Here is a 12,618-nt window from a genome sequence, read left to right on the forward strand (position 1 = left end):
TTTGACAAAAAACTACAGAATGTTGATAATAAAAGGCTACATGGAGTCGATATAATAAATTTCAATTAAATGAAGACCTCACAAAAATCTCTAAAATTATAACAAAATATTCCTTCGGAAATCAGAAATGTCTTTGGATGTCGTGGTGAGCTCAATGTTTCGATCTCAATCTGGTTGAGAAACTCTTGAAAATGTTGAAACAATTATTGAAACAAGGCAGTATGAAAACCACAAATTTAACAGTTGATAAACTTTGGGATTGTGTTAAGCCGAAAAACGTAGTACGCCCCGACCGAGTTTTCAAATTATCTCTTCACAAGTTAATAGATATCGAAACATCATAATAGCTGTGACACACTGGGAGTATAGAAAATAGGGTTCTTAGCTTAGTACACGGAGAAAAAAGGGCACTTTAAAATAAGATGAGGCTCACCTTAAATCCCACCCTCTTAAAACTTAATTTTAAGGTGAACTTCATTTCATTTTAATTTGAATTTTCACCGACAAAAAAAAGTTGGACTTCAGCTATAGTTAGAGTTTATCATATTTATTTCCAACAACGAGACAGGCTGATGATAAAGCACTCGACTAGCGACCCAAAAGTTGTAGGTTCGATCCCCAGTGGCTACCAGTTTTTTTTTTTTTTTTTAATTAAAATGTTTGCCCATAAAAATAAGATGATTTTCCGCTTAAAGCTTAGTACGCAGCTGAAGCGAACGAAATTTTCCATACAAAATTTCGTTAACGAAATCTTGAACGAAATTAAATTTGTTTTTTTCTGATGTTATTTCTTGAATTTTTTATTTGTATTTTTAATATTTTTACTATGCTATAATACCCGATGGTATTTTTTTGTTAACCTGTTTGCTGTTAACTTTGGAGACTTCAAAATTTTTCGTTTCACTTCAGCAGCGTACTAGGCTTTAGGATCAATTTTTTTATTTAAAAATTAAAAATTAATACAAATACATAGTCGAGGAGTTAAGTCAACTTACACCCTTTGTATCGAATTATTTCTAACTGAAGACGATTGGCTACAGCTATGGCGATAGGACCAAACGAAAGAGAAAGAAAAACAGACTGCAGTCCAATAAAAATCCGAAAATCGATTTTTTTGACTTAACCCTTTTGTACCCGGCAGCAGAGAAATATTGAGACATTGTAATACCTACTGGTAGTACAGAAACCATGGTATATAAAGCTATACCATATACCTACTATGTATATATACCATACCATATACTATGCTAATATCAGACCAGAACCAGAGTGTAGGTTAGGTACTAGGGTATTTAGCTAAGTATGATACCTTAATAGCAGTGTGTCACAGGTATAAGAAATGAAAAAAATTAATTCTAGCGATGTAAATATATTGAAACAAAAGCTTTATCCCCAAAACGAGCAAAATTGGTGCCAGTTCAAAAACCAGTTTAAAATTGTCTGATATTTTTTACAATGAATCATTTAAAACATATAGTGGTAGAATATCTATATGAAATTAAAAAAAATTTTGACATGAAACAACGCTTAGCAGCTTTTTCAAAAAAGGCAAAACATTTTTCTTAACATGATGGCAGTGAACGGTTGGTAATATTCAAAATTTGCAGATTTGACAATTTTTTATTCAATCTTGAAATGTATTATGTATTCCCGAAAGTGTTTTCTATCTTACAAATATGAAAAAGGTCTTCAAAACAATTGGAACCATTAATGGGCCATATTCATAGACACTGTCTAATCTGCTTCTAAGACTATATGAATATGCCCCAATGTTGCCAAAACCAACAAACTCGCTATTTAAAGCTCCGGTTCCACCGCTTAATCTTTTAAGCAGGATTTTTTCTAATCTGATTTTTTAAGGCCTTAAAATAAATAAATGATGAAGGAAACACTGTTTTTAATCCCTTGTCCCAAGAGTATAATTAAATATGGTGAAAAATTATTTTTATGGAATTTTATGAACCATTTTTGAAAGCGACTATTTTTGGACCAAACTTCAACATTTCTCAAACTCGTCCCCTTGCCTCTTATAAATATTCTAGCAGCACTGGATAGAATTCTTATTAAAAATACGATATAAAACAAACTTTGTGTGCCTTGCAATCTCGAAGTTGACGTTTTGACCATTATTGTTCTTCAAGCAAAGTGTTTTTACCATCCCTATGATTCCTGGACAAAAAGATGCACTGAATCAAAATAATCAATCAAGTTTAAAATTCAAAATCAAATAACGTCTGTTCCAATACAATCGCGAAGAAAAAGCTTTCCTTCTTTCCAACTTTTTTTGAGTACGACACGAGAAATATACTTTGCTAAAATATCACTTAGTTAAAAAAAATTATTTGAAATGTATGAACTCTGAGTTAAGTGTTTTGTAGAATAAATTTATTAAAATAAATATGTAATTTGAAAATAAAATAATTCTGTTTTCAACAGAAAATCTTAGAACTCATTTTCTTCAAATGTGTAAAAGGGATGAAAAATTCTTTGGGAATCAAGATTACAATATAACTCAGAAGTGGCTAACAGAAATGACTAAAAATTCAAGAACTTCCTCAGGAAACAAGAAAACATAAAATCTGGACCGTGTTTGATTCTCAGGTAAGCCATTAAACATTTGTAATTTATGATAATTGATAATTAGATTATCTCCACTTTTGGAAAATTTTCTTTTGAAAAGATACAATTCCACTATGTTCTTTGAAATAATTGTATAAGTTCAAAACAAGGCCATCCTACAATTCATTAAAGAGGGAATGTTTCATCAAATTCAAATCGCGTTTATCAGTTTAGAAGTGAATAGTTTTCAGAAACCTATTCTCAAAAGATAATTTTGCTTTAAGAAAACCAAAATGATCAGCGTTAAAAAAAAAAATTGTTTGGGATTTGAGCTTAAAAAAGCTGGCATTTAAAAGAAATTATCTCAACAAAAAATTTAAACAAATTTAAAACAAATAAACGAAATGCATAATCAAGTATTTACATTTAAAGGTTAGGATTATAGCAAAAGAAATAATGGACGGTGTTTCTGAGTACATAGATACATACACAATATTAAAATTTAATAAATCAATGATCAATTTACAAAAATTTTAGAAGTATAATATTCATTCTCCCTTTTTGTATAATTGACTCATTACAACTGTGACCAAAAAGATACTACAGCCTTATTCCGTTAACCGATTCAAGTAAATCTTCCGATTAACTTGGTTAATTACATTAAACTGGCAATGGTAAAAAGTTATTTCTGTGTGTTTTTGAAATTTATAAACTATTTTCTATATATTTTTGACCTCCATCCATTTAAACGGTTCTAAATTTAGACTTTCATGTGAATCGGATTGCAGAATATATGGCTGATAATATTAACACTATTGAATTGTAGTAAAAGATAGAAGAAAAACAAAATAATTATTAATTTAAAAAAAAAAAATTAAAAGAAACAAAAATTAAATAAATCTATTTTGCTATAAACTCCCCATGCACATTGTTCTCCTCCTCCTAGAAGTATAGCTATCCTTTGTCCTTGCCAGATCCAACACTAACTCCGATTAAATGTTCGCCAGCCATAAGTCCAGCTGGTTGATGTGCATAGTTACGAATTTGATGCAACGATATCAGTTGATTGGGGAAACTGTTGGCGTTGTTCTGATTGACGTTTTTATTTTGAAAACTTATTGCATCATACAGGTAAGGTCGCTGTGCCATTGGATGATGGCTTAATGTGTTCAGATGTGGTGTCATAGAATTGATTGGTGTAAATGCTGAATTGCTCGTTGTTTTGGTTATACTGGTGCTATCATATGGTCCAACGGTAGATGGAGTTGATACTATTTGAATGATAAATAAGAACAAAAATGAAATGTTAGAAACGGTTCATTATCTTAGTATTGTGAAAGACAGAGTGAATATGTTAATTTGATTAATTTGACAACAATGAGGTTTAAGGACAGAGGTTAAAGAACAAAAATCCCTTTCTCGGGATGACACCGCATAAACATCGTATCAATCAATTTGATGAAGGCATGTTTTTTTTCTCCTCCTCCATGCTTTAGAAACGTTATTTGATCAAATCTAATTGTTCAGTTAGATTTGGTTTTGACATCAAAAAAATTAAATTGCCCAAAACACACAAATTTTCCAGACCGTTGCTTATCATTTCTAACTAATTTTAGAGTGCTGATTCCGAAAACAGCATTAGTTTTTTTCTAGCAGCTTTTTTTTTTTTGTATTTTTATTTTACTTAGGTACTGAACCGAAATACATTAACATTACATTACAAATAATTTTTTCCAGCAAAACTTTAAAAGCGCTTGTAATAACAAAATCTAAAAAAAATTGTATGAAACTACCCCCAAAATGTGAAAAATGAAAATATCCAAAAAAAAAATAAAGCCCCTAGAAAGCAACCAGTGTGATTTTTAGGCTTAGTGAACCCAAATGCATTAGGTTTGACAAGAAATTTTCTGGAAAATGTTAACAAACAGTTAAAATAAGCATAACCCCAAAATTTAGAAATAAATGCATGTGATTTTAAGGTTTACTGACCCTAAAAATATTAAATTTAATATAAATTTTTCTGGAAAATTTGAATTAACGCACAAAATAAGGAAAACTTCAAAATTAGTATGAATATTCCCCCAAATATGAAAAATTAAATTTTTCAATAACTAGAGCTGCTAGAAGGAAACCAATATGATTTTTGAGCTTACTGGACCCAGATCTATAAAATTAGATATAAATCTTTCTGAAAACAGACAAAAATTTACTTCTGAAACTTTTGTTGGCCTACATTTTTTTGTTTTGTTTAACACTTCAAGGATTCAGATCTATTATGAACATAGAATATATAGTTTTGGTTGGAAAATTTATTTTCCGTCGGCTTTTTTGGTCGTATTAGTTATTGCAATGAAACCATAAAGTTCCATTTACTTTCCCGACGCGACGTTTCGGCAGAGGTTGCTGCCTTAAAAACTTAGCCGTTTTCTCTGTTCGTTTTCCAGCTATAATGTTTTTTTTTTTTATTGATTTTGGGTTCCGTTTCTTTTGAAACGGGCCTTGCCAAATTTTAACCGATTATTAAAATTTGAATTTTATTCGTTTTCTTTGCCCCGGAATTATCAAATATAAAGGATTTCAACATTACTCATTTTCAATCTAAAAAGTTCATTAGGTAAATTCAATCGTTTCTTATGGCCATATTATTCACTCTAGATCTAGTTTGGATTAAAATTAAATCCAATCACTTAAATCTGAATTTAATAAATGCAAGGATTTAATTTTTTGTTCATATTATTCACTCAAAAAAAAATTATGTGATTATTCAATAAATTTTGTATAATTTGCATTTATCTTTATTTTTTCTTTTCAAAATACTTGACAAAACAACTTAACACTGTGCAAATTAATTTTACATCCGGATTTATAAAGTTAACCCTTTGTAGACACACCTCTTTTTTGTGACGTGATAGGCACACGGATGCAAATTTGGTTTATACTTTTTCATGTCGCTAGAACTTTTTTCGATCTCAATATTTTATAGAGAATCATATATGAAATTGATGTAGAATTTTCCAAGGAATTCGAATATTGTACTCGCAATTCCCCATTTTTTTTGAAAATTCGTATTTTTTTTATTTTTGTCCTTTTTTGGATTTAAATAGTGAATATTATGGATTTGGATTTTTGTTTGACATTTAAATTTCTTTACATCCAGATGTACATATAAAACTAGTGAGGCGCTAGAAACTAAATTAAATCGTTTCTTAGACACACACAACAGATGCATAAGCATATGTACATATTTCTGTATTGTTTTTTATTTGAAACAATTATTTCTTGTCTTCAACAAATTTCCAAAAATATTTGAAAACTATTTCGTTTTGTACTTGTAGTTCTTTCACTTTCGTCTTCAAAATGCCATCCACTTTAATGTTTATAGGACTTTGGAAATTGAAATTGGCCAACGATTTAAGAAATACAGGGTGGCAATGCTTGCTTTCTATGGAATGTGGTTACCAAAAAAAAAAATTTAAGTTGTTCATATTATTTTTAAGAGAAAACCAAAAGAAGAATTTAATTGAATTAGAAGAGGAATATGTATTTTTTGTATTTCACGGCATAATTACGGCAATAAAACTTTAAAAAAAATGAGGGAAAAAAATAGATTTGATTACAAATCATTTTTGAAAATTTTTTTTTTACTTCACGGCATAAACACGGCAATTATTGAGTCACTTCTGATTACACCGGCACACAAAAAAAAAAAAGTGTCATGTACCAGGAACCAGACCTATCTTTCCATATGTTTTTGGACCCGCTGAATCCGAATTTCAAGTCCGTTTGGCCCTGTCACCCTCCAGTTTTGAGTAATATGCAAAAAACTCAAAAAAAGGTAGTTTTTGGGGTCTTTTTTACACTTTTCTCAAAACTGGAGGGTGACCGGGCAAAACGGACCTGAAATTCGGATTCAGCGGTCCCAAAAACATATAGAAAGATAGGTCCGGTTTCTGGTTCATACAACTTTTTTTTTGTGTGCTAGCACTGTCGCGACATGTCGCTGTCATACCCGGCACACAAAAAAAAAAGTTTCATGTACCAGGAAGCAGACCTATCTTTATATATGTTTTTGGGACCGCTGAATCCGATTTTCAAGTCCGTTTTGCCCGGTCACCCTTCAGTTTTGAGAAAAATGCAAAAAACTCCAAAAAACTCATACAAATTCAAACAAAATGCACTCACAGCTCAAAACTGGAGGGTGATGGGGCCAAACTGACTTCAAATTCGGATTCAGCGTGCCCAAAAACATATAGAAAGATAGGTCTGGATCCTGGTACATGACACTTTTTTTTTTTGTGTGCCGGTGTTATTGTAAGGTCTTGAAACTTGGTAGAATGTTAGAACTTATAGTTGGTGCGGGAGAAACATTTTAAAACTTATAATAGGTAATAGTCAATATAATAACCAAATAACTTAAGTAAAAAAATTGTAACGTTTTTCCATTTCTCAAAAATGTAACTTACCAATATCTTCTCTACCATTTTCGTTCATCCTATGATGGGATTGAAGATCCGAATGACCATTTGTCTGGGACGGCTGATGTGTGTTTAGCGGTGGAAACTGATCCAAATGCGAGGGCTGGCCCTGTTGTGTTTGTTGTTGAAGATGCTGATGCTGATGGTGATGCATTACATCTGAGATATTAGCCGCCGAATCTGGACTCACCTTGGGCCAATATGGATGATCTCCCACTGCAACTGGGGGTAGAGACGACGTATTCAGTCCAATATTTCTATTAATATTGCCTCCATGAGATGTAGTTGTGCCACCACCACCACCACCACCGCTATTACCTCCTGCACCCGGTGTTGTTACATTTGAGCCAGATGTTGTCGACCCTGGTCCACCAGTAATAGGCGGCCGTTTATCAGTTCGTTCAGCATGCTTCTGCATATGTTTGGTCAGATATGTTTCCTGGGTGTAGCTTTTGCCGCAGTACTGGCATATGTGTGTCTTTAGGTGCTTGGATTCCTTGTGCTTAGGAATGTGTTCCAATAGCGACGGCTCATCCGTGAAACATTTGTAGCATGAATTACATTTGAAGGGCTTATCAGTCTGATGGCATCGAGAGTGCGACTGTAAGTTGGACAACTGTGAGAAAGCTTTTTGACATCCGGGATGACGACATTTGTACGGTTTGTCACCCGTATGAGTACGGATGTGTTGCTGTAGGTGGGACAGTTGAGTAAATTTACGTTGACATATCTCGCAGCGATAGGGTTTGATGCCCAAATGTATTCGGGTGTGTTGCGAGAGGTATGACGAGTTTGCAAAAGCCTTTGAACATTGTGAGCATTTATAGGGCTTCGCCTCGCGCATGTGTATTTGCGTGTGCAGTTGAAGGTCCGCTTTAGAGCTGAAAATCTAAAAATCATACAAAAAAAAAAGTACGGTCAGTATATATACATAGGTCTGGAAATGTGAAAAAGTTTGGTAAACATATCTAAAAGTTTTGCAAATGGTACTTTCAAACCATCAACAAAATGTCTTCTATCTCTGATAAAACATAATTTAACCTAAAATATTTCGATGTATTCAATTTTGTATTCAATGCTGTGGTATATGAAACGTTCATACCAAATCTCATCAGTCTAATACTTATCTTCTCAAAGAGTAATTTATTGTTTATACTTTAACTAATATTCGTTAAATTTATGTAATAACGTCTTAGACCCTGCTGAGTCCTACTTTATTGTCTGATAGGCAATAAAGTAGCAAGTCGTTACTTAAGCAGACCTGAAAATAAACAGATTTGCGCATTGACCAGATTATGTACACTGTGGCGTATACGTGCTCTTTTTTGTATTTATTTATTGGCATCTTTTTTTTTTTTAACGTGATCAAGCTAGAAAATGTATGTTTTGCAATTTGGCCATATGACACACTATTTTAAAGTACTGAATAATACTATGGAATGGGACCGGATATGACCATAGGTAAAATAAATTCTATTTTAATTTTTTAGGTAAGAAGGTATTTTTTGAAGGAAATGAGAAGATTTGCAACTAGTACCAATATAACATCTATAACATCTATTAAGTGAACGTGTTCCTTCTTAATACATCCATTTCAAAAAATTTCTCACTTAAAAAAAAAGTTTGCGTCATTCTGAGTTTTTCCTAGTCACATAAAAAGAAAATTTCCAAAAAAATCTGCGACCTATTTTCAAAAAAATTATTCTTTTTTTAATCCAATAATGGGTTTTCGAAATCTTAAAATTTACTATACTAACGGTTCCATAATATAGCGATTTTCATGGAAATCGTTTAAGTCATTTTCGAGATAGATCGAGGGCAAGGAAATGATTTTATGACAAGTACCGAAAATAACACTGTGTGAAAACAACCACTTTCTTGGGAGCTAGTACGTTATATATGGCTTTTGTTACATAATGGCCTATTTTTGTTTTCTGCGAATTTAGTTAAAAAACCTTCAACATTTTTAAAACGGACCAATAAATGTATTTAAAAGTTTTTTTTTCGTTTTGACTAAAACTTTCATTTCAATGGAATAGATGTTGAAAAAATGTTTGAAAACATTTAATTACTTTTTCATTTTTCAAAAATTATTTGCCATACGAAAAATTAAATTCTGTACCTGGTTTAGATGTCAAAACCATTTAAATGGATTTTTTTTTACTTAAAAATCAAATTTGATGTTATTTTTTTAATATTATTATATTCTTATAAATATAAATGAAATAAAACGCACGACTGGGTCGCACGTTATTGCTCTTAGAATTTAAACCGCTTAAATGTTTAGACTTTTATATTCAAATTTCGTTAATGTATGCATATGAAAAAAAATTAAATACCAACATATGTAAATATAAAATTTGTTCTTCAAATTAAAAAAAATAACTGTTTAACTGAAATTGAGCTCCAAAAAAAGTATGCAGCTTGATTTCTTTTGTAAAGATGCATTTTCAAAATCGTTAGAGCCATTATAAAAAATATATTCTTATACATACATAGGTACCTAAATAATTTTATGAAAAAAAGATTTCGATTTTTCAAAATAAAGTTAAGTTTTTTTTTAAGTCCAAAAATTAAATGTTTTATGTTAAGCTTAATTAGCTGCGTTCCTTTGGTAACTTAAGGGCGATTTTGTTCACTATTGCTCAATTTGAAGCAAACTCTCAAGTTAACAAACTTGAGAGTTGACTCAAACTCGAGAGTTAAAACAAAAGGTGAGAATCTATTTTGTTCACTATTTTTTTCTTAACTCTTGAGTTTAAAAAACAAAAGTTGGCTAACTTTTAGTTTTTAAAATATCCCTGGGATATTTGTGACAACAAACAAAAATATTGACAGTTTATAATCATATTTTGAATGTTTTACGTCATCGGTTAGAATTTTATTAAAGTTTGTGTATTATTTTGCATTGCTAGTGTTCAAAATGACGAATTTTTCAAAAGTCTAAAATCCAAATCAAATTAATTTCAGCATTCGAATTCATGGTTAATTTAAAAAAAATATATAAAATGCGTAATAACTGAACTGAAGTAAATGTAATTGGATGGAAGTGAAAACATTTTAGCGTCCGCCTCGTCGACAGTAATCTTGAACAGAAATTTTTATCAAAAAATCATTAAAGAAAACCTGAAAAATTCCTTATTGCATCGATCGATACCACCAGAAAATATTGTATATTTGTATATTTTCGTGAATAGAATGTTTTTATTTAAAGTTTTTTTTATTGAAATACATAAGAAAATATAATTATAATGCAATTCTCTCAATTTTTTAAAAATTGTTTTGGTTTTTGTTTTGTTTAAAAAAGAATGTTTATGAATTTGCTCTTAAAATTAGCGGCGCAACATTTGTATCGATTTCTCTTAAAAGAATAGGCCTATTTTTCGAAACTTCGTTACTTTGGAACATTAATTTTGCTTTCACAATAACAGCAAAATTAAATTTTGACAGGAAAATTTAAAAAAAAAAAAATTTTTGAAGCAAAATCTCAAGTTTGGTTGGCAAACTTCTACTTTTTCCGGAAGTTGAGAAAACCGAAAGTTTGTCAACTCTCGAGTTTGAAATCGAAAGTTAAAAACGTCAACTTTGCGTGAACAAAACAAAATTCAGAAGTTGAAGATAAAAATCCCCAAGTTATGTTCAACTTCTAGTGAACAAAATCACCCTAAAACTGCTTTGAACTACTTTTTCAATAGAGAAATAGTACCTAGTTATAAACAACTTAGGTCCATTTTCTTCACTCGGAGTTGAACATAACTTGAGAATTTTTAATATAAAAATTCTCAAGTTTTTAATATAAAAATTCTCAAGTTTTGTTCAACTCCGAGTGAAGAAAATGGACCTTAAAGTACTAAGCCCCCAAAGGAACGCAGCTATAAATGCTTTCGTATAAAAAATTTCTCAAATTAGTAGTTTCGGAGAAAATCTGATTAAATAAGAAACCGTCCTCCAGGTAGGTATGTACATTACAGGTTCCATTAATAAGATTTTCAAAAAAAAGTTTTTTCATTAAAAGAAAGACCCTGTATAAAACCTGAAATTTTATTTTTTTTTTTACACAATCGTTGGAGTTATTTTTGAGAAAATAAAACTTTACCAAAATCGGTATATGAAAGGTACCGTTATTTTTGGTCCAAACCAAAATTGATTCCTAATACTCCTATGTTAAAAATATAAATACTTACTAGAAGCAAGAAAATTTTATATTAAAAAAAAAAAACTATTCTGCGGAAAGTAGGAACGTTTGTAAAAGTTTTTATATTTTAATACAAAAATTTTTTTTTTTTATTTAATAAAATCATAACAGCCTTGACTGAGAATTGTTGTTCTGTTGTATGAGTTCAAAAAAATGGCCCATATTCATAAAGACACTATCTAAGCTGTTTCTAAGAAGGACTGGAGCTTTTCCCATTCAAAAAAAATTAAATATACCGCAGTCTACGATAAGCGACTATGAATATGCCCCAACAATTTAGTAAATCCTCTGGAGCGTCTCCAAAAAATCTAGATACTAAATTTCAAATAAATAAACAACACCGTTTCCCATTCTCTAATAAATTTCGAATTCAAATAGGTAAATAAATTTACTATCATATTGGAGAGGTACCTGTTCTTATTAAAAAAAGCTTCGAAATTCCTTGAAAATCTTCTGTAGCAAACAAGAAAACAACTAGTCATCACGATCGGACTGTAGTAATGCGTAGGGATGGACGGACAGACTTAAGGATAGTATGATAAAAATCACCTTTAAGGATATCTATCCATAATCGTAATTATGATTGCATTCGAGCTCAAACAAATTTTTGCTCGTCAAAACAATTTGATGGTAAGGAACAGCTTTGGTCTCTTAACCAATTTTGCAGTTGCAATTTTCAGAATAATGAGTTATTTGTCTTAAAATTTCCCTCTTCAAATATAAAATAATCGTAGGTAGTAAACTTCGGAATTAGACTTGCGTATCGTGCATCATTTGATGATATTGGATGATAAAATTACACAAGTTTTAGGACTCGAGTGTTAAATAACTAATCTTGATGGAATTTTTCTTTTACTATATTAAATCATTGGCAAATTTTAATTATTTTGCATTTTTGTTTTTCCATTTTCATTTTGCAATGAGATTTATTTGCATAATGTTATTTTTTTTTAAATATTTGCATAATATTTTTTGTTTATTTGTTTTTTTTTTAGTTAAAAAAAAAAAATTAGCAAAATTCCTGTTAATTATTCTTAATACATCATATTTATCCTATATGTATACTTTTCTGTAAATGTGATTAAACCACAAACATAATATTAACATAGATGAGAGTATGTATTTATGTATATCATTTTTTAGAAATTTATAATTAATTAAAACAAATATGCCAAGTGTTATTACGCAAAAAAAGTAAAAAAATATAATAATTTTAGCAAAACAAAACAAATTCTTTTGAAAAATATGAGAAATAAAAAACCATGAAAAAAGAATTTAATAAAATAATGGTTGCTATTGCTATATTTTAATGTGAGAGAAATGTGTGTGTATATTATTTTGATAAATGAGTATAATAAAGATGCATGAAATAGTTTATAACAAAAATTC

General features: G+C 30.3%; 1 protein-coding gene and 1 long non-coding RNA gene across 7 annotated transcripts in view; one reads left to right on the forward strand and one right to left on the reverse strand.

Annotated features, from left to right (window-relative positions):
* Window positions 1-2,291: 2,291 nt before the first annotated feature.
* LOC129916752 (uncharacterized) overlaps window positions 2,292-12,618 on the forward strand; it is a 185,407-nt gene continuing 175,080 nt past the window's right edge. For 5 of the 6 annotated variants that reach the window (XR_008772542.1, XR_008772538.1, XR_008772540.1 and 2 more), the window contains exon 1: window positions 2,493-2,601. This is a non-coding gene — a long non-coding RNA (uncharacterized LOC129916752). Of the gene's footprint in view, window positions 2,363-2,436; window positions 2,602-12,618 lie in introns of those variants that run through there. The other variant, XR_008772543.1, reaches the window with a different exon arrangement.
* The window catches only part of LOC129916750 (zinc finger protein rotund), a 94,776-nt gene continuing 84,757 nt past the window's right edge, over window positions 2,600-12,618 (reverse strand). The window contains exons 6-7 of the mRNA XM_055996876.1: window positions 7,023-7,923; window positions 2,600-3,830 (exon numbers count right to left, since the gene is read on the reverse strand). Coding sequence (XP_055852851.1) covers window positions 3,514-3,830; window positions 7,023-7,923 — 1,218 coding nt within the window. The 3' untranslated portion in view covers window positions 2,600-3,513. The remainder of the gene's footprint in view (window positions 3,831-7,022; window positions 7,924-12,618) is intronic.

This window comes from Episyrphus balteatus, chromosome 3 (genome assembly GCF_945859705.1).
Source record: "Episyrphus balteatus chromosome 3, idEpiBalt1.1, whole genome shotgun sequence".
Classification (NCBI taxonomy): domain Eukaryota; kingdom Metazoa; phylum Arthropoda; class Insecta; order Diptera; family Syrphidae; genus Episyrphus; species Episyrphus balteatus.